The following is a 21,720-nucleotide window of genomic DNA, read 5'->3' on the forward strand; positions in this document are numbered from 1 at the left end:
GAGAAAAGTGTGGATGTAGCTTTAACACGTTCATTTGATATTAAAAATGTGAGAGGGGATTTCCGGTCAAAATGATGAAGTAAGTAAATGCTGTGCTCACTTCCTCTCATGACTACATCAAAATTACAATTACAGAACAACCATCACGAATCGCCTGAAGTCTAGCTGAACAGAAGTCCTACAACTAAGGACATACAGAAGAAGCCACCTTGAGACTGACAGGAGGCACAGAGATGCAGAAAAGTCTGTCCCCACACCTGCATGTGATGGTTAAAAATCAGGAGAGATATACAGCTGCATAGGTTCCCCCCAGAGAAGCCAGGGGTCCCAGCCTCAGACCAGGCCCCCTAGCTCAGGGTTCTGGTGCTGGGGAGAGAAGGCACCATAAAATCTCCCTGTGAGAACCAGCGGAGATTGTGGCTGAGTAAGAGGGTGAGCTGCTGCACTCACAGGTGTTACTCCTAAAGGGACCGAGCACAGACTTACACACTGACAGACTCACTCACTCTGAGCTCCAGCACTGGGGCAGCAGCTTGAAAGGCACTGGAGACATACAGGGTGAAACTGGTTTCAGGGCAAGGGCTGGTGTGGCAGCTTTCCTTCAGAAGTGCTGGCAGAATCCACTGTTTCCTTGTTGAGCCCTGCTCCCTCCCGGCGTGCAGACTCAGGCAGCTACTATATCTAATCCTCCAACAACCTAGCTATCATTTTTTATTCACCCTGCCCTTGTGACTCCCTGAGACCGTGCCCAAACCAAATCTGGGGCACACAAAGGCATTTCCAGTGGCTTTTCCATACAAACTACCTGTCTTGACTCATGCTTCAGACTTTCCTAAAATCTCTTAAAGTTTCCCAAAACCCAAACAAACAGCATCTGACTTCAGCATCTTGTACATCTTGCTGAGCAGCCCTAAGCCCAGCACTGGTGGCAGCCAGCCTTAGTTCATGGCGTGGTCTCCAAGCCTAGTGAGGGTGGTGGACATCTACTGATTGCTTTTCACTTATGCCAAGTGGTAATGAGCAGTACATAGCTCCTGCTGAACTTCGCCTGTGCTGGAGCCCCTCCCAGGAAGCTTTGGGCTGGCCACCCAGGGGCCAGCAATGGACCAAGCCAGAGCATCACCCAGCCACCTCCAAGGTTGACACACGTAAAGGGCAGACAGGGCAGGCACCAGAGCCCAGCTAAAGTCAATCCTGCTCTGTAGGGTCAGCCCTGCACCACAGCTCCTCTAGTGTTGTCACAACCAGTTCTCACAACCGATCAGCCCAAGGGTCAGTCCCTCCCATTGATGTGCAAACAGCAACTAAGGCTCACTTACAACAGGAGGGCACATACAACCCATAAAAAACACACCTGAAGAACCTGGCTCTCATGACCAGAGAGACTGCGCCACTGGGTCCCACCAGACACCTACTACATAAGGCCACTCTACAAAGGCCAGGAGACACAGCAGCCCTACGTAGAAACAAACACAGGGAAGCAGCCAAAATAGGAGACAAAAAAACATGCCCAAATGAAAAAACAGAACAAAACTCAAGAAAAATGACTAAACAAAATGGAGAAAAGCAACCTTCTAGATGCAGAGTTCAAAACACTGGTTACAAGGATGCTCAATGACCTAAGGGAGAACTTCAATAAAAAGATAGGAAACATAAAAATGGAGATAGAAAACATAAAAAGGACTAGTCAGAAATGAAAAATACAATAACTGAAGTGAAAAATACATTAGAGGGAATCAACAATAGATAAGATGAAGCGGAGAATCTAATCAGCGATTTAGAGGTTAAGGTATCAGAAAATACCCAATCAGAACAGCAAAAAGAAGAAAGAATCCAAAAAAAATGAGGAGAGTTTAAGGGGCCTCTGGGACAATATCAAGCATACCAACATTCACATCATAAGGGTACCAGAAGGAAAAGAGAAAGAGCAAGGAATGAAAACCTATTTGAAGAAACAATGATTGCAAACTTCCCTAACCTGGTGAAGGAAACAGATATACAAGCCCAGGAAGTACAGAGAGTCCCAAACAAGATGAATCCAAAGAGGCCCACGCCAAGACACATCACAATTAAAATGACAAAGGTTAAAGACAAAGGGAGAATCTTAATAGCAGCAAGAGAAAAGCAGTTAGTTATGTATAAGGTTGCTTCCAGAAGACTGTCAGCTGATCTCTCAACAGAAACTTTGCAGGCCAGAAGAGATTGGCAGGAAAGAGTCAAAATGATGAAAAGCAAGGACCTACGACCAAGATTGTTCTACCCAGCAATGCAATCAGTTAAAATGGAAAAACAGATAAATAGCTTCCCAGATAAGAAAAGCTAAAAGAGTTTATCAACACCAAACAGTATTAAAAGGAATCTTAGAGGGACTACTTGAAGAAGAAGAAGAAGAAGAAGAAGGAGGAGGAGGAGGAGGAGGAGGAGGAGGAGGAGGAGGAGGAGGAGGAGGAGAAGAAGAAGAAGAAGAAATCAAAAGTATGAATAATAAAATGGCAATAACTATAATGTATATCTGCAATAATTACTTAAACTGTAAAATGGATGAAATGCTCCAGTCACATGATAGGGTGGCTGAATGGATAAGAAAACAACACCCTTACATATGCTGCCTACAAGAGACTCACCAGATAGAAATACAGACATAGACTAAAAGTAAAGGAATAAAACAAGATATCTCATGAAAATGGAAATAAACTAAGAAAAACTGCTGTGGTAGCAATACCTATACCAAACAAAATAGACTTTAAAACAAAGAAACAAAGGCGATATAACAAGAGACAAAGAAGGACCCAGTAATCCCACTTCTGGGTATTTATCTGAAGAAACCCATAACACTACTTCGAAGGGATGTGTGTATCCATATGTCCATTGCAGCATTGTTTACAATGGCCAAGACATGGAGGCAGCCTGGGTGTCCATCCATGGATGAATAGATAATGAGGAAATGGTACACGTATACGATGGGCTATTGCTAGACCAGGGAAGGGAATGGGTTCTTGTCATCTGCAGCAGCATAGATAGACCTGGATGATACTGTGCTGAGTGCTGTATGTCAAACAAAGAAAGGCAGATGCGGTGTGATTTTGCTTATGTGTGGAATCTAAAGAACAAAATAAACAAAGAAAACAAAAACAAACTTATAGATACAGAGAACATTTTGATGGCTGACAGATAGGAGGGGGTTTTGGGGATGCGAATAAAGAGGAAGGGATTACGAAGTACAAATTGGTTGTTACAAAGTAATTATGGGGATGTAGTGTATAGCATAAGGAATATAATTAATAATATTGTAATAACTATGTACAATGTCAGATGAGTACTAGATTTATCAGGGTGATAGATGGGAGGGGGTTTAGGGGGTAAGGTGAAAAAAGTGAAGGGATTAAAAAGTACAAATTGGTAGACAAGAAAGTTATGGGGATGTAAAGTAAAGCATAGGGAGTATAGTCAATGACATGGTGATAACTATGTATAGTGCCAGGTGGGTACTACACTAGTCAGGGAGATCACATCTTAAATTACATAACCACTATGTCTAACTAGTATGCTGTACACCGGAAATTAATATAAAATTATGTTGAATGTCAATTGTAATTGGAAAATTTAAAAAGGGGGGAGAGGTGAAGGGTAATAAGAGGCTCAAATTTGCAGTTATAAAATAAGTCATGGGGATGTAATGTACAGTATGGAGAATATAGTCAATAATATTGTGATAGCATAGTACGGTGTCAGATGGTTGCTGGACTTATCATGGTGATCACTTTTTAGGTATATAAACATTGAATAACTATGGTGTGCCCCTGAAACTAATATAATATTTTACGCTAGCTATATTTTAATTAAAATATTTAAAAAGAAAAACACATAGACATTTTGTGCTGGCTAAAATTTAGTTCCTCGCTTTAATTTAATATTTGTTAAATGTGATTTTGTAGGGGTGGAAAGTGCTAGTTTTTATTAATTAAAATTTGCCAATTGAAACCAATTTCTATACTAATTCACTTACTCAGGTCAAGGTTCTAAAGAAAATCTACAAAACATTTCCTATGTAACTATATGTACTCAATTTCAATTTTCTTTTGCCATTTTCCAAACCAGAAACTCTGGGGTGTGTCAACGTTGTTATCATTTAGGTAATACAAAAACAGCATTGATTTTTACTAAAAAACATGCGAGCGGGGAGAACTGCACATCATGCCACATGCATAATCTTTATGGGCTGAGTCCTGTGGACCAGAAGGACTCTATTAAAAGGCCCATTCTCTCCCATGAAGATGTATTATTTCAGAACTGCAGTAACAGATGAAGAAATTTTTGACTAACAGACCAGGCAATCTGGTACTGTTATTTTTGTTATTAAAAATAATAAAGTAGCATTAATTATCAGAACAGTTGACCTCTGAATGATAAAATATGTGGAAACAGACATATCTTGGTAAACTTGGTAAAGCTGTTACCAAGTGTGCAAACAGATAGGGGAAGTCAAGGGCACTCTTGAGAAGTACAGAGAGCCCCTGTAAAATATAGCAGATTTAAAGACACATCATGTTTTGCTGGTATTTGGGAAACTGAATATGTGAACAACAGATTCTTGAAATATTCTTCGTGTGTGGGATTTTGCTATTAAAATAATTTTATACCATATTCTTCTCAGTACTAATTAATACAAATTACAAAGTCCTTCCCCAGCCTGATCCTTTACAATGATCCACTCAAGTGGGAATGTTGAGTTCTGACCTTCATGCCTCCTTTTAGGGATTCCCAACTGCCTAAAGCAGTCTTGCAGGTCTATCTGATCTGTCAACAGCTTTTAATACCAGCTTTTTGGGGGCTTCTGTCATCCTGTGAAATCTAATCTCACCTATTTAAGCTTGCAGAACGTCCTGCAGGGAATTATTAACAGAGTTCCCTCATCTTCTTAGCGGATAGTGCTGCGTGATTGGCTGCTTTCCCTAAGGACCCAGGCTGAGAAGCCAGAGTTTGTCAGTAGCATCCTGTTTAGCATATGTGTGAGGCCACAAGGGAGCCTGAAAGACATTTGGAATCAGAATCACATCAATATGCCGATGATGCCTCCGTATCTTCATCAAACCTATATCCTGGAGCATGAATGCTTTCTTAACTAAGATGGTGCGTGCCCCCAAACAGCCCACTGCTGATGGCTCTAATTAGAGAGCTGGAAACTACACCGACGATACCTTAGAGCAGGGGACTAGCAGCCGCAGCCTCACCAGGGAATTTGTTAAAAACGCAAATTCTCAGGCCCACCCCAGACCTACTGCATCAGAAACTCTGAGACAAGGGCCCAGCAAGCTGTGTTTCATAAGCGCTCCAGGTGACTTTGATGCAAATGAAAGTTTGAGGACCTCTTCATTAGAGAAACAGAATGTGGTTGTCTCTGCAAAATCTGCTGGGTGGTGCCTCCTAACTTGTAGATTAAAACATTCTGGATCCAATCATTTTGTTATTTTTTACCAATCATGCAATGTACACAGTCTGAAACAATTCCATGTTAATGTAACTGGCCTCTATAATAATAATCCATATTTGTCACTAATGGATGAGAGAACTGTACGTTGTTCTGCATTTGCCTCCCTCACGAACCATCTGTGAATGCGACTTCAGCCTTGGATACAGTACACATGCTGACGCCTAGCGGTAAGGCCATCTACCAAAAGACAAATTATGTTGTTCCCAAATTACATCCAAGAGTCCAAACCCATTAGACAATATACATATTTGAGAAAAACTCTAAATGCTCCTGTTCCTCACACTTCACTGATTTTAAAGAAACCAAGCATGGTTGCAGTTGTGTGTGCTGGGGGTAGAGAGCATCGGAAGAATAAGAGAAATACAAAGAAATCAGGTATAATATTAAATTCCTCATATCAGTTAAAAGTTTGTCCTAGAGGAGATTGGGTACATTCAAGGTGGTAAATTATATAAATGTTTAATTACTATGGTGCACACCTGAAATTAATATAATATTGTATGTCAACCCATATAAATAAAATAAAATAAAACAATTATTTAAAAAAAGGTTTGTCCTAAAACACATTCTTTCAAAAACCCTATCCTGAATTAGATACATGCTATTGGACATCCTCCTGACTTTCCAGCTTCCTAAGTGTTAACATTACCATGTCATGGGCCCATTTTTTTGATGTACACAAAATGATCATGAGGGATAAACGTGGAATCTCTACAAGTGCTGAAAGTCCCAATCCTAAAAAAGCATAAACACTGACCAGTGACCCAACTCTGAAATCTATGCACATTCTGATAATACATTATTTATTATTCCTTCTCATGCTGAGGAATTCTGCCTAAAATTACCAAATGACCCTTCAAAGGCCAACCATTGTAACACTGATCCATGTTGGAAAGTATCAGCCCTTTTGACGCTAGAAACCTTGGATGCTGATTCCTTCCAGATAACATTCATTCCACGATTATTTGTTGCACACTTTATATATGGCGCCCATTGTGCTAGGCAGAAGAAAAAAGTGACCAGGAGAGATGACCACGGCCCTGCTGTCACGGAGCTCATGGTCAAGTAGTTTTAAGAACACATAAATGATTTGGTTTCTTGTAGGCTAATAATAAACATCCAAACATTCGTTCCAGCTTTAATTAAGCCCCAATCCACTAGAGTTCTACTAAGCTCTGTGGCAACTATGTGACGTGGGGTCCCATGGACTCACTGCTTCCTCTCAGCATTTTGGTACCCACGGACCAGTCCACTGAGCTCTGGCCTTCTGACTGAGCTGTGCCTGGACTCTGACCATTTCCTTCCTGTAATCCAGTCATATTAACGAATAGCTACTCTTTCAACTAGCCCCTGACTAGCTTCCCTGCTTCTGCCTCTTAAAATACAACTCAGATCTTGGTGCTTCTCTGCTCAAAACAGTATAATGATTTCCTCTTTCACTCAGTAAAAACTAAAGGTCTTATGAAAGCCTACAAGACCTTAGTTGATCTGCCTCATGCTGCCCTCTCTACTCTGTTCCAGCCACTCTGACCTTTTTTTTTCTTTTCTGTTCCCAGGAGTCTCAGAGCCTTCCTCAGTCAAGGGTGAATGTTTGTCTTGATGTGGAATGTTTTTCTCCCAGATGTCTATTTTCCCTTAATGTCTTCATCTTTGCGCCTAAAAGTCATCTTATTAGAGAAACTTCCTTCCTGGGCCACTTTGTATAAAATGGCAAATCCTGCCTCCTTGTCCATGATACGCCCTCCCAATATGCATCTTTCTTATACTTCTATATTAATTAACTTTTCTCCATAGCACTACCACCTTCAATACACAATTTATGTGACAGTTTATTTGTTTGATTGAGCGTCTTCCCTCACGAAGTACAAGCTTCATGAGGGCAAGAATTTCTATCCAATTTATTCAAATTGCTTAGAATAATGCCTGGTACACAGTGGATGTTCCATAAATGTAGGTTGACTAAATAAATAAATAAACATCTATCTGTGCCCTCTCAAATAATTATCTGGTCTCATTTGTGTGTGTGTGTGTGTGTGTGTGTGTGTGTGTGTGTTGTACTTAGGCAAAAGAAATAGTCACCACTCATTTCTAGTTCCTCTTCCCAATGGAAGGTGACTATAATATAAAGCGTGGAGTAAACTGACATCGATTGCCATTTAGGGTCATTTTACTTTCCAACTCTCATGGTGCAGGCTTACAAAATGAAAATTCTGACACTAGGATCAGAATATGATTTAAAATATGTAGTTCAAAATGTATTTCTCAAGTGCTTATTATTTGCTGAGGGATACCAAGATAAATAAAATCAGCCCCTGTGTTGCTTCATCTTAAGCAAGTCACTTAACTACAGTATGGCTGTTTTCCTATTATCTGTACCATGATGAGACAGTACTGAGTGATGCCTAAAACCCCAGAAAAAACTCATATAAGACCATCTCCATCTGAATTTTGAAAAAAAAGTCTGAAAGGGTAGACTGGATGGAGCAAAGCCCAGAGAATAAAGTTGGCATTTGAAGCTCAACCACGAACCAGTGGTGATTCTGATATTTATTGAAATTAAGCGCTAATATAGTTAATCTATATGTGACAAATTACCTATTGACGACAGTTAAAATTCTTGCCTAGTATAGAGACTCCAAATCTGTTCGGGCATTCTAAAGCAAATCACATTCATAATACTGATTTGGATAAAAGGAGAAATTTATCTTACTATAAATACATGTGGTTCTTGTTCTCAGAACTAATATCTTTTGTAAGGCATTAGATTCTCTATTAGCATGGAAATTTGAGAAGTCTGTGGTACATGTACCCAGCTGATGAGTCACCCAAGATTAGTCACCAGTCACCTGTGAGAATGAAATGATTTTAAATCTGTCATGTTTAGTAAGTTAACTAATTATTAATTCTAAATAATGCTTACAGTAGAGCTCTTTTAAAAAAATAAACTGCATCTCTTTGTTCTGTTGGCTTCAGAGCAGAATGAATTGACAGTAAGTGTGACCAAGGTATGTATCTTTGCAGCTTGTAAATTTAGCTTATGGAAATTTTTGAATGTCTCTAATTATTGCATTTTCCTAATATCTATACATTTTGAGGAGAGTACCTATTGTTCAGGACATGGAAGATTTAGCACATTCCACTGTTAACTAGTTAAGTATATTTCAAAGATATTAACACAGAAAATAAGGAGAACTAGTATATTGATAAATTTCTCATTTTATCCAAATCAGTATTTTAAAATAATTGTCTTTTACTCTGAATGTCTGAATTAGAAAAACAACTCTGGTTAGCCCAGAAATTTTGAAATTTGTATTTCACAATTCCAAGAACATTCTAATAATGCAAACTAGGAGACTGCACATTAACAGTTGCATCTCCTAAAATCTGTTGCATTACAACCCCATATTTTCTGATGGTTCTATTTTACCTCCTCAGGGACAGCTCTTATATTAACAAAGCCTTTTCTGAAGACGATGAACACGCGGCGGGCTCCACAACGTAAAGCGGATGTTGCACAGTCAAAAGCAGTGTCTCCAGCTCCGAGAACAATCACGGCTCCCCGTATGGACGGCAATGAAGAGTGACAGGCGCACATTCCTGAATGATGAAAGGAAAACCCCATTTTCAAGTAGAGAAACCATTTCTGCATGACAGCTCAAAAGATACTTGTACTCAAAGCAGTGTAAAATTGCATCTTGCAGTTTTCGAGGATGGAGTGTCACTATCAAATTATTCTGCTTCATTGAAAGACAGTTTTATTCCCATTTTAAAAATATGCTCATATATATAATTTCATAGTCAGTACCTTTAACCCTTTTTTCCTTCTAGAAGGAAAGCTGCAGCACATTTTGAAGTATTTAGGTCATAACAAACTGGGACCAATCAATTAAAACTCTCTTTGGCAAAGTGGTGATATATATTTTTTAACTTGGCATCATTAAATTTCTGTTTGTTAGAAGGAAAAACTGGTCCTTATGATTTGGGCTAATTATTCACATTTCATGAAAATACGTTACATGGTTACTATAAGATTTCTCACATATAGCCTGCTATATATTACATTTAGTAAACTTTGAAACTTAACATGCTGAATAAGTGTTTATGTAACTGAATAATTATTTAATTATTGTTATTATTATGTAGTAATAAATTAGAATTTCTAAAATTAACTATTTTTAAAATAGCAAAGTAAAACTTTCTTCCTTTTACCACTTTCCATCGTTTTGTTTATAAAACTGAGCAATTAAAGAATGACTTTCTAAGTATCCATTTCTCAAGAGCATCTATATGATTTAATGTCCATATAAAAATTCATGTAAAAAAATGCAGGTGTTCTCTATGGGTTAAGTGGCAGTATATTTTCAGATTATACTGTTGCTAAGATAAATTACTATAATTTTTGAAATGGCATCACGGATAGTATAGACCTGCAGTTTCTGTAAGTGTAATCATTGTGTTTAGAAGAGTCTGCGTTTGGGATTACACAATTGTCCCTCTGTAATTCTATGTGATGTGTACTATGACCTTCCTAAGAATGGCATCCTCTTCTCCTGGAAGAAGGAAGGTGGAGAGATGGCCCACATCCTTAGCCATAAACTTCCGCAGAATGATCTAATAGAGAAAGCTACTTTTCCCCCCCTTAATTTTGGGAGAAAAATTTAAGCACCTATCTTTTCCACATGTAATTAGATGTCAGAATAGACTTTTTAAAAATTATATGTTTAAAGGACTTAGATGATCTTGCTTTGGAGAATATATTACGCTACTTTGTTCACTAAGACAATGACTGCAGCCCAATCAAAATACAGCCCAGGTTTTGCTTCAGGTTGTTGTTCCTGGGATCTATGAAGTGATGTTACACAGAAACTGTGTACCGGGATGCCTATCAAAGTGTTTTGCTTTTACTTCATAAATTTGTTATTCCCGAAGAGTCAATCTTTCTGCCTGCTGGGACACAAATCATGTAAGCTAGACAATAATTTGTCCATTTAAAAATAAATTAAATATAATAGTTCCCAAACTGATGTTCCAGCCCTTTCTTTTAAGAAAATCTTCTAGTGTTTGTTCACAACTTCATCACTTTGAAGCACATTTTCATGATGCAGTTTAGACCTGTATATAATACAGTGAAAAATCCTTATGATGATGTTTAATTGGAAGAATGAACAAACAGACGATTCTGGCAAACTGTTATATCAGGCCTTTTTTATTTTCTATTTTTCTTTATATCAGTGTTATGAAAGGATCAATCTGAGATCTGAACAATGTCCTACTGAGCCTGAATTTAAAATAAATTTACAACACATATAACAACATAGGCAACATTAAGAGTAAAAGATAATATGTTATACCTGCTTTACTGCCTTTGGCTACAAGTGGCAAAAAGTCTTTGGATGTATAAAACCCCTGGTCCTGTGTCAGGCCTTGAAAGATGTGGTCTTTATTGGGTTCTGGCAAACCTAAGTAACAAAAATGTATAAAATATTATTAGCAGGAGGAGGAACTTTTCCGATTGGACATTTAAAAAACAGTAGAAAGCTGCAATCATTAAAATAATGTAGTTCTTAGAGGAAAAAAAAAAACCTATAAGCAAATTAACATAAAAGAGTGTACATATGAGTAATACAATGTAACAGACCTCAGAGTACACACTTAACATATAACTAAGCACGCGTGATAAATCACATCTTCACGTACACATTTACATACACAGAAACATGGACACATACACATGTATATCGTATTAAGAGGAAAATCAGGTCATACTTTTTCCTCATGTCATATGTAAAAGTAAGTTCCTGATGCATTAAAATGCTAAATATAAAAAGCTCATCACAAAAACTAAAAAAACAAAACCTGAAAAAAAAAAAGGACATTTATCTAGTTTCTGAATATGGAAGATGGTTCTAGAAAAAGAAAACAAGGAAAAATAATGTTTTAGTGCAAAACTTCAGCTGCTTCTACATTTCAAAAATATTATTAAAAAATTAAAAGGAAAATTATTCACTAGGAGAGTATTTTAGCAAACAAAATGTCTTTACTGTATAAAGAAGTTTCCCAGTTTCAAGATGATCTTTTCAACTGAAGCATAAACAGACTATAACAAAAATTTGAATAAGAAAAAATATAGCTTATAAGCACCAAAATTTTAACTATATTAGTAATTTAAGAACTGCAAATTAAAACAATGAGATATGATTTCCCCTCAACTAATAAATAAAGAAATTTAAGAAACTTAGACTACATGGCAAGAGCAGAGATGGGGTTTGTTATACTCCTTTGGTAGACATACACGCTGGTGCTCGATTTCTAGAGGACTGTTTTTAATCTATCCTAGGGAAACACCAAGACATGCAAAAATAGATTTAATGTCAAAAATGGTTAATGCAAAAATTTAGAAAAATAGAGATGGAAAAAATAAAAATGGAGGAACACCACTATGCCAAAGGAATGAATTAGACTTACTTTAAAAAACAAAAAGACAACAAAACAAAATGCAGTGATTAAAACAAATATTTGAAAAATGTAGTATCAGATGATAGTCAAAATACAGTTCTAAATGAACTAGCAAGATACAAAACTATATAGTATGAGTCAGTTTTTTTTAAAAAGAATATATAAACTATGTAATCTGAACAGTGATCACTTCTGGTTGTGGAAAGATATACATTCTATTTTATATTGTATCTCTTTTTTCCCAATTTTCTTTTTTAAAAATTTTATTAAATTTATTGGGGTGACATTGGTTCATAAAAGTACATAAGTTTCAAGTGTATATTTCTATAATACATCATCTTTACATTGCATTGTGTGTTCACCACCCAGAGTCAGTTCTCCTTCCATCACCATATATTTAACCTCCTTTACCCTCTTCTACCCCCCCCATCCCTCCTTACCTTCCCATCTTTACCCTCTGGTAACCACTAAACTGTTGCCTCTGTCTATGATTTTTTTGTTTGTTTGCTTGTTTGTCTTGTTCGTTTGTTGCTTTCAGTTTGATATCCTACATATGAGTGAAGTCATATGGTTCTCGACTTTTTCTGACTTATTTCGCTTAGTATGCAATCTCAAGATCCAAATTGTCTACTACATGCACATATCGACTACATAATCAGGAAATAATTGCCAAAGTTTTGAAAAGAACATGAATAGCAGAGTAAATTTATTTCAAAGTATAAACAAAGTGAATCTGATAGTGATCACCTCACCACAGGAAAGTGGAAAATTAATTCATCTCAATTCCATAAGGACTAGGGGAAATTTATAGTCTCATTTTATTTTACTGTCCAAGACTCATTCTACCTGTGAGTGATTCCAGAGAGGTAGAAGTTTATTTTATATTTAAATGAAGGCCTACGTGCAGTTGCCAGTGGACACATAAAGTGCTAAGCATGGCTCCAGGATGATTTTTGTCATATGAGATAGGGTAGGTACCATATCTGATCTGAAAGCAGAAGGTGCATGTGGATTGAGTGTGTAACCAGCAGTAAACCGCCGCTGTCCCTTCAAATTAAACCAAACATTTTTCTTCCCTGTCCAGCACTCCCTCAATCCCCTCGCCCAGAAGGCTGCCCTGTCCTTATAGATTATTTTCAGACCATTTATTTTTTAAATTATTTTAATTATCTAAGAGGATTAGGCAAGTCATTCGACTTGCCTTTGCCTTGGCTTGTCTATAAGAAATGGGGATAAGGCTATTTCTTCATTTTCTGACTTAGAGTGATATTCCTTAGGTATATTTGTAAGAAAACTATTGCATAAATGTGTGCTTATTTATGTAATTCTTTTAGAAAGCCTGGAGTCGGGGGTGGTTACAGTTACATAAAAATAGCTGAACATGTTCTTGAAGACTCTAATGACAAAACATTTTTCCTTGAAATCTATTTAAAAATAACCAGAGTTTAAGCTACACTTGATTAGTCAAACCAACATATACATATGTTACATATTAAGCCTTAAATAAGGAATTTTCTCTCCTTCATATTACTCTACTATACAGATAGCATATGTACTGGAGCTCTTCATTTTCCTGTTAAAAAAACCACAAACACCAAGAAAAACAGCCTGCAGTGCTATGCAATTTCAAGGTGATATGATAAGCAAAAATCTCTAAGGCGGGTCAAAAACAAGACACAGAATGTAAGTAGTGGATAAGAGTTCCACAGTTACTAGCAATAAAGTCTGAGATTCTTCCTTCACTAACTCCTATTCTGAGCTTTCTCACTACTCATCCTGGTTAAGGCAGAGAGGGAGCTTTACATCTGTGATAATTTTCTGTAGGCCCACTGCTAAAATAACTTACCTGAAGACACATACAAGGTATTCTCATTCAGCATACCACCAGGCCCCAGAGATGACTTTTTCTCTCTTGCAAGGATTATTTCATAAGAAAAAAGCTTTGGTAAAATTTAAATTCCATTTTTTCACTTGGAACAAGACACAGACAAGGAAAACGGAGTCTCCAGTGCTTCACCACATTCTGTATTTATCACTATAATGTATTTCACATTTACTAGGTCAGATCCTCCACATAAATGTTCACGAGGATAGCAGTTTCCTGCTCTGACCTATGTATACTGGGTTCAAAGAGAGGAAGAAGGAGCCCGTGACTGGACAGGGAAATCTCTGCAGTCTACTTAGCCACACCCCAGGTCATGCACACTGCTATGTTTTATTTTTTTCATACTCTTAGATTTCCAAGCTCCGTGGAGCCCTTCTCCCCAACCTCGTAACAGGTCATCCCTATACCCTAGGACAGTCACCAATCTGCAGCTCTCCTCACACACTCTTCAGTCGTCTGGCCCAACTGGCATAGTGCCCTGTTTTCCACTAACCATGACGGTTGTGGGTGATTATGTAGGACCAGGGTCTTTTTCATCAGACAGACTTTAGTGTGAGTTATCCTCTCCCATTTACCTGTTTTGTGATCTGTGTAAATTCTGTCATGGTTAATTTTAGTGTCTACTTGGCTAGGCTACAGTGTCAAATTATCTGGTCAAACAGTAATCTAGGTATTCCTGTGAAGGCATTTTATAGATGTAGTTAACATCTACAATCAGTTGATTTCAAGTAAAGATTACCTCTATGTCTGGGTAGGCCTCATCCAATCAGCCCAATGGCCTGAGGACTGAACCTGAGGTTTCCCTGAGGAAGAAGAAATTCTCTTTGTCTGCAGGCCTGACCTACAGATTTCAAATTTGCTAGCTCCCACAATTGTATAAGACAATTCCTTGATATATATATATATATATGGGGAGAGAGAGAGAGAGAGATTAAGGAACTGTTGTTTTAGGGTTCTTCAGAGAAACAAACCATTAGGAGAGATATATATATATATATATATATATATATATATATATATATATATATATATAATGTATATATACACGTATGTATATGTATATGTATATATATATCTATATACGTGTATATATACACGTATATATAAACATTAGCTATTAAGATAAGTTTATTTATTCTGTAGCTTATCAATTTTCACATCTTAAATCAAGGAAAGAAAAAAGCTTAAATCATAGTAAAGTATTAAACCTTAGCAAATTTAAACAAAATACTACAAAGAAAGAAAAATGAAGCAACTGTAAGTGAAATATGACAGATAATGAAACTTGCAAATACCCATCTATCAAAGGAAGATTTCCTGAGAGTAGACAGCATATTAATAAATAAGGTATGTGTCTATACCAGGATGATTTCAAAATGACACTGAAATGACTTTTTAATTCACCTTTAAGTGAGAAGAAGGTTTATGAATAAAGAAGATTGACAAAGATTTGACAAACAAAACAGCTCAGTGTAGTGTATGTATAGCGTTTTTTATTTTTTAAGAAATCCAGATAGTTTCTTTGTTCCTTTAGAAGAGTTACTAACGTTTTTAGTGTTTCAGTATGTTTTTATACAAAGTAGCAGACTGTCTAACCTCCACAGTCTGGCTGTAGACCTCATACTGCAACTTCAAAATGCTGCCTTTTTCATGTATAAGGTTATAATTCAGTCCTGTTAGAATGTGATGCTATGTAACAAGTGATGTCTAGATTAATCATTCGACATTATGTGTTAAGTTTCGCTCAGGCTACCCATATGCATACAACACAGAATGTTTCTGTGGCCAGCTTCCAGTCTAGTGGCAGCAAAAACACTGGCTGCTTCTCCAGGCTGCATCTTTATTTTGTGATTATTTTCTCTAGTAAATTCCTTCCTGAAATGTTTTCCTTCTTAAGTGCATTCCCTTTCATTATCTGCTAGTTATTTTTCATTATTTGATATTCTTTGAAATATATTATCTCTGCTTTGTTTCCAGAGCACTTCCCTCTGGAACAAAGACAGAATAAATAACAGCAGTGTATATAGTAAATTCTTTGTGCTCATATTAAGTTGTGCACATGTTATTAACATTAAAAAGATATTAAATATTCTGTTTCATGTTATCATCTAGGAAGTAATAAAGGAGGAATAAGTTCTTAAGGCTGAGTCTTCATAGCTATGGTCAGACATGTTGAAGAACTTCTCAGATTTTATAATATGTGCCTGTGTTACCTTACTGAGTCACTTATTCAGTGTTAATTGAACTGAGCAAGCATTTGTGTGATGCCACGCAGTCTGGAAGGCACCCACATGAATCACAGCTAAGCTTTTATGGGAAAGACAGTGATCAGAGAGACCTGTCACTGGAGACAGCCTCACAAATGCCACCGAAGTGGAGAAGACAGCACACAACTCTGAGAGGCTGCCTTAGGTTCCTGGCAAAAGATTGACGTACAGAAATGGCCAGTGCTCTAGCACACTGAACTGTCTCTGCAGGTACATCGGTTCCTGTTATTTCACACAAGCGCCTTTTCCTTAAGAAGATGTTAGTGCACAAAATCCCACTGCTGCTGTCACTACTCTCAAGTTTACTGGCTGAGCACAGCAAAATGTAGCTAAATGGCCAACGTTTTTCACTTTTCCAAGAACTTTTGCATCTGAGATCTCACTTTCTCCTCAGGGAAGAAAGCCTGTTTTGTGATCCCAGTCCTCATTTTCTAAGCCAGGATTAGGGAATGGTGCTGCTTGAAGAAGAGCATGAACATGTGCAGATTAAAGACAGATTCATGAAACAGACTCTCCTGAAGGGCACTGGGCTACCTACCACAGCTACCCACCCAGGTCTTGGTGCAAGAAATGTCCCTGAGTAACCACTGTTTTTCCTTAGTTTTGTTTATTAAATCCTTTTAAAACTTCTTCATGTCAATGAACTTATTTTTATAATAACTGTTTGTAAACTGAGTACATTGAATAAGAACAAAACCTCTGAAGTCAGACTTTCTGCATTACAATTCTAGTTCTAGCATTTACTAGCTATTATGACCTTGGGCAAGCAAATTATTCTTTCTGAGCAGCAGCAGTCTCATCACAGTATTGTTAGGAGAACAAAATGGAAACAATGTATGTAAAGCTCTTTGCATAAATGTGAAATGTTTCCTTCTATTTGCTTCTCTCCCTAAAAGCCTTTGTTTGGTTTAATAAGATGACATATTTGGATAGACATACATTAAATGTTCACCTAACTCATGATATACACGCTTAATATTGTTACTGACCATTTAAGTGGTCAGTGTTTGAGAGATTGGTATCAGAGACCATGAAACTTAGCATTTTGGCTTGAATGAAAGCCTGTGGTCAGGCAAGGGTGTTCTACCTTCATTCATTCTATAGACTACAATTGCCTATAGACTACAAGTGCCTCAAACCACATGTACTTCAAGACCAGGAAAGTAGCAAGATTAAGGCCCTCTAATGTTCAATGTGTAATTCAAACTGGACTAGGGTAACATCATGCTTCAGAGAGCACTGACCTAGCAGTCTGGAAAACTGGGTTCTTAGTTTCATTCCCCCCATCACCACCCCTAACTGTACTTGGGTAAAATTACTTATTACAGTGGCTCTCAAATTCCTCAATTTTGGAATGAAGATAGCCCTGCTTGGTGCATGGGGTAGTTCTAAAAATTAGGAAGAAAGTGTATATAAAAATAATCTGGTAAATTTAAAACAACATTCAAATGTAAGTCATTTTTATTGTTTTGGGCAAAATATAAAAACTATGGAAAATATTCACATGATAAAAAGAGTAATAATAAACGCTTTAAAAAACAGAAGATATTGCAATTAATAATAAGAAGCCCTTTAAATAGATGTACATAAGGTATGTAAATGTAGGTACAAAATCATAACTATATGTATCTATTAATATATTTGTTTAATACTTATTAGAATAGGCAAATTTTCCTATATCAAGCCCAAACAGTTGTGATTACAGTACAGAAGTAAAATATTCCTTTCACAGGCCTAAGCACTCCATAATTCCACAATGGATTATAAAGTTCTTCACCTGTCACTTAAAGATCACTTATATGACTCAAAGGATTTATATCTTATTTCCAAGAGATAATAGTGCCATACGGGTTATCATTCTAGAATCTATATATTGATTAGAAAGAGCACAGATCAATGATACCCTATTGTGATTCTTTTCTCAATAAAACTCCCCATCTTTTCCCCGACACCCTACTGTAAATACATTTAATTCTGAGTGTTCAGACTGAATTCAGAAAGAATTGAATGATTCGATATAACACACATGAAATCAGATCACCATGCATCACAATAGTATTCATTTCATTGATTTTTTTCAAATCCCTATTAAACATCTGTTTCATAAACTGCTGTCTAGTCTCTTTCTCAATGTGACCACATGCATTAATGGTGGGTATCACACAATTGGTTAGAGCATAACAAGATGAAGACTTAAAAAATGTTATGAATGGAGTCACCATCTCAAATTATAATTTTCCCCATTATATGAGGTATTTTTCATCACAGAAACAAGTAATACTGAAGTCCAGAACCAACAGAGGAACAGAACACTAACACCATTTTGAAAATCTGATAGATGCTGAACTAAGGTCTTCTTTTTGTATTTAATTTATAAAACAGTGAAGTTTAAAAAGCATTGGTGAAAAAGGGAAGGGGATTAAGAAGTACAAATTGGTTGTTACAACATAGCCATGGACAGATGGGTGCTAGATTTATTGGGGTGATAGATGGGAGGGGAAATTGGAGGGCAAGGTGAAAAAGATGAGGGGATTAAGGAGTACAAGTTGGTAGTTACAAAATTGCCATGGGAATGTAAAGTAAAGCATAGGGAATATAGTCAATAATATGATAATAAATATAGATAGTGCTAGGTGGGTACAAGACTAGTCAGGTGGATCCCTTCTTAAACTATGTCTAACTACTATGCAGTACACCTGAAATTAATACAAAATAATATTGAATGTTAACTATAATTAAAAAAATTAAAAAGGGGGGGAAATGTAAAGAGGAATAAGAGTTTCAAATTTCCAGATATAAAACAAACAAGTCATGGGGATGTAATGTACAGCATGGGGAACGTAGTCAATAATATTTGTGATAGCATAGTGTGGTGTCAGATGGTTGCTGGACTTAACCATTGTGATCACTTCTTCAGGTATATAAATGTTGAATAACAATGGTGTACTCCTGAAACTAATATAGTATTGTATGTTAGCTATATTTTAATAAAAATATTTTTTACAAAAATAAAGAGCATTGGAGAGAAGAGTAAAATAACCAAAAACGACAATTCCTACAAAGTTAAAAATGTATTTCAGTTCACTTTTACGATTTCATGTAGAAAATATGCACAAATTCTATCATACCAATGAGATCTGTTCATGTAACTTCTTATTACAACTTAATACCAAGCTCCAATTTAGAATATGTACAGATGAGAAACAATATAAACATATTAAGAAAGCAGTTCATTAACAAGTATAATACATACGAAATAAACTGAATCTAAGTAGTTAAAAATTCTTCTAGAGGATTTCTTGATCTGTAATAAAATATCCAGCAATTTCATACAACAAAATGAGAATATGCTTCACTATGCATTTTTGGTCTTATAATTTCCACTTCCTTTATACATTTGGAAAAAATATAGAGACTTTATTTTAATTAATAAATTAATTCCCAAGAAATCCAAGTTGGACAAAATATGCTTGAGTGTATTTTACTTTGCCAACAAATAATTTCTGTACTCAGGACCCATCTTATCTATTGTTCTTTTTTATATAAAAGGACAAATAAAACAACCAAAACAACAAAATCTTGGACAAAAAAAATATACAAAGTACTTTTCTTTATATTTTTGTAATATTCAAATTTCCTATAATTAGCAGGTTATTTTAATAATTAAAATTTAATTTTAATATCAACATAAGATCTTATTAAAAACGCTTTTCCAGAAAAGATATATTAATGTAATTTCCTATTACCTTCACAAAATTCTACCTATCCCTTTGATTTGGGGTATTATTTATTAAAATGCACTTTATCTCTTGGGCCTTTTCTCTTTTTTATTTCCCTCCCTTCTCTTTTCTCTGTTTCTTATTGTCATTTGGTTTTTGCTATAAAACAATATCCTTACATTTTAATCCTCACATTGTGAAGCAAAAAAGCTCCACTATGCCTCAGGCAAAGGTTGTTTTCTTAATGACTGGAATTCTTACATGGTCTTAGCAAATTACTATTTAGGACTATCTAAGTATACTATATTCCAAAGTAAAGAAATCATTAATAATAAAATACTAAAAAGGAACAGTTATATTACAAAATAAATCCACCAGGCTTACAAAGAAAACAAATTTGCAACAGCCACCTGCTGTGCAGATGAGGCAGTAATCTCAACAGCAGGAAATAAAAGGGAAGAGAAGAGAAAAATACAAAAGCACAGACATTAAAAAAGTAATTAAAACACTTATCTCCATTGACATGCATAACGAAAAAACCCTCTACCAACCACCTAAAAACCTACTGTATTGAACTGCACAGCAAGAAACGGCATTACAGCTGCCACCATAAACACACTTTCTGTAGAAGGGAGAAGACCCCTTTAAAAATGTAATCTCAGAAGTATTACTAATGTGTTAATCACCAGTAAATGTACCACACATTTATTGTATTGTATTAGTTACTTTCTCTAAGGTATTTTTTTAAATTGTACTTCTACATTTTTTATTCAAATAAATTCTTAAATACCGGCACTGGTAACCTCTTTATTTGTAACTGTTCTAGGGAAATTTACAGCTATACTGTCAGGCTAAAGTATTCTGTATATAAAAAAAAATTATGTAATAATTTTTAACATAACATGAGTTTAGATAATGCAGTTAAACTCTTTTCTTTAAAGCCAAATAATCTTAGCTACAGTATTGGAATAAAATGAGGTGAAACACAATACAAGTTAGGGTTATGGATTAAAAGTGAAATGAAAGCTAAGAATCATTTTGAATTACTTAATGTGAGCTTTGGCCTTCAGAACTCTGCAAAGTGAAACAATATAATCTGAGGAAGCAAGTGGCAGGGTTTAAAATAAAGACCATGCACCAAATGTGCTTGGTGAGTCTCTTAGCTGCTGGAACGTGTTTTCTTCATCCATGAAATTCTCTCCAGGCATGTCTGTGAAAACCATGCAGAACTGCTTGGTTCAGAATCAGAAGACTTTTAATGGACTCTTGAGTCCATTACTTATTAGCTATAAGTTCATTACCAAGTCATTAAACGTTGAAACTCAGTTTCCTCATCTTTAAAAATAAAAGAGTTACAAAAATGTATTTCCTTATAGAACTGTTATTGAGACAAGTTACCATATAATTATTTTACCTTGAGACTGTATTTGCAAATCAGTGTCATTTCACTTTAATTATTCATTTTCCTCTTATACTCAAATGATACATTTCCATGCAAATGTATTGTACTTTAAATCACACCATAACTTTATAAGAAAATATTTATCTTAATAGTTTTCAAGAAATATGTATAAGAAAAATATTAAATTATTTCCATGCTTACATATGCTGAGAACATATTTAGCATTACTGACTTGTTGCTGAGCAAGTCTCGAAATTAGAATAGTTTTCTAGGAATTCAGAAAATTGTACAAAGTAAACACTTTCCAAAACACATTCTTGATAAGTAGACATGGTGAACAATTTCAAAAACATGCAGTTGTCCTTCCTGAACTTGTTTGTTCATTCACAAAATAGGTAGATTATCTAGAAACAGAGTTCTGAAGCTTGTGTAGGTTTCTCAAGGAATCCAAGACTATCAAAAAAATGTATCTTTGTATATGTATGCATTTTATTGTGTAT

At 36.0% G+C, this 21,720-nt stretch overlaps 1 protein-coding gene across 1 annotated transcript in view; it reads right to left on the minus strand.

Moving 5' to 3' along the window:
• Window positions 1-21,720, minus strand: part of DPYD (dihydropyrimidine dehydrogenase) — a 797,040-nt gene that overhangs the window by 488,924 nt on the left and 286,396 nt on the right. The window contains exons 9-10 of the mRNA XM_019747023.3: window positions 10,843-10,950; window positions 8,919-9,088 (exon numbers count right to left, since the gene is read on the minus strand). Coding sequence (XP_019602582.3) covers window positions 8,919-9,088; window positions 10,843-10,950 — 278 coding nt within the window. The remainder of the gene's footprint in view (window positions 1-8,918; window positions 9,089-10,842; window positions 10,951-21,720) is intronic.

This window comes from Rhinolophus sinicus, chromosome 7 (assembly GCF_057876585.1).
Source record: "Rhinolophus sinicus isolate RSI-liver-muscle chromosome 7, RSI-T2T, whole genome shotgun sequence".
In the NCBI taxonomy this organism is placed as follows: Eukaryota; Metazoa; Chordata; class Mammalia; order Chiroptera; family Rhinolophidae; genus Rhinolophus; species Rhinolophus sinicus.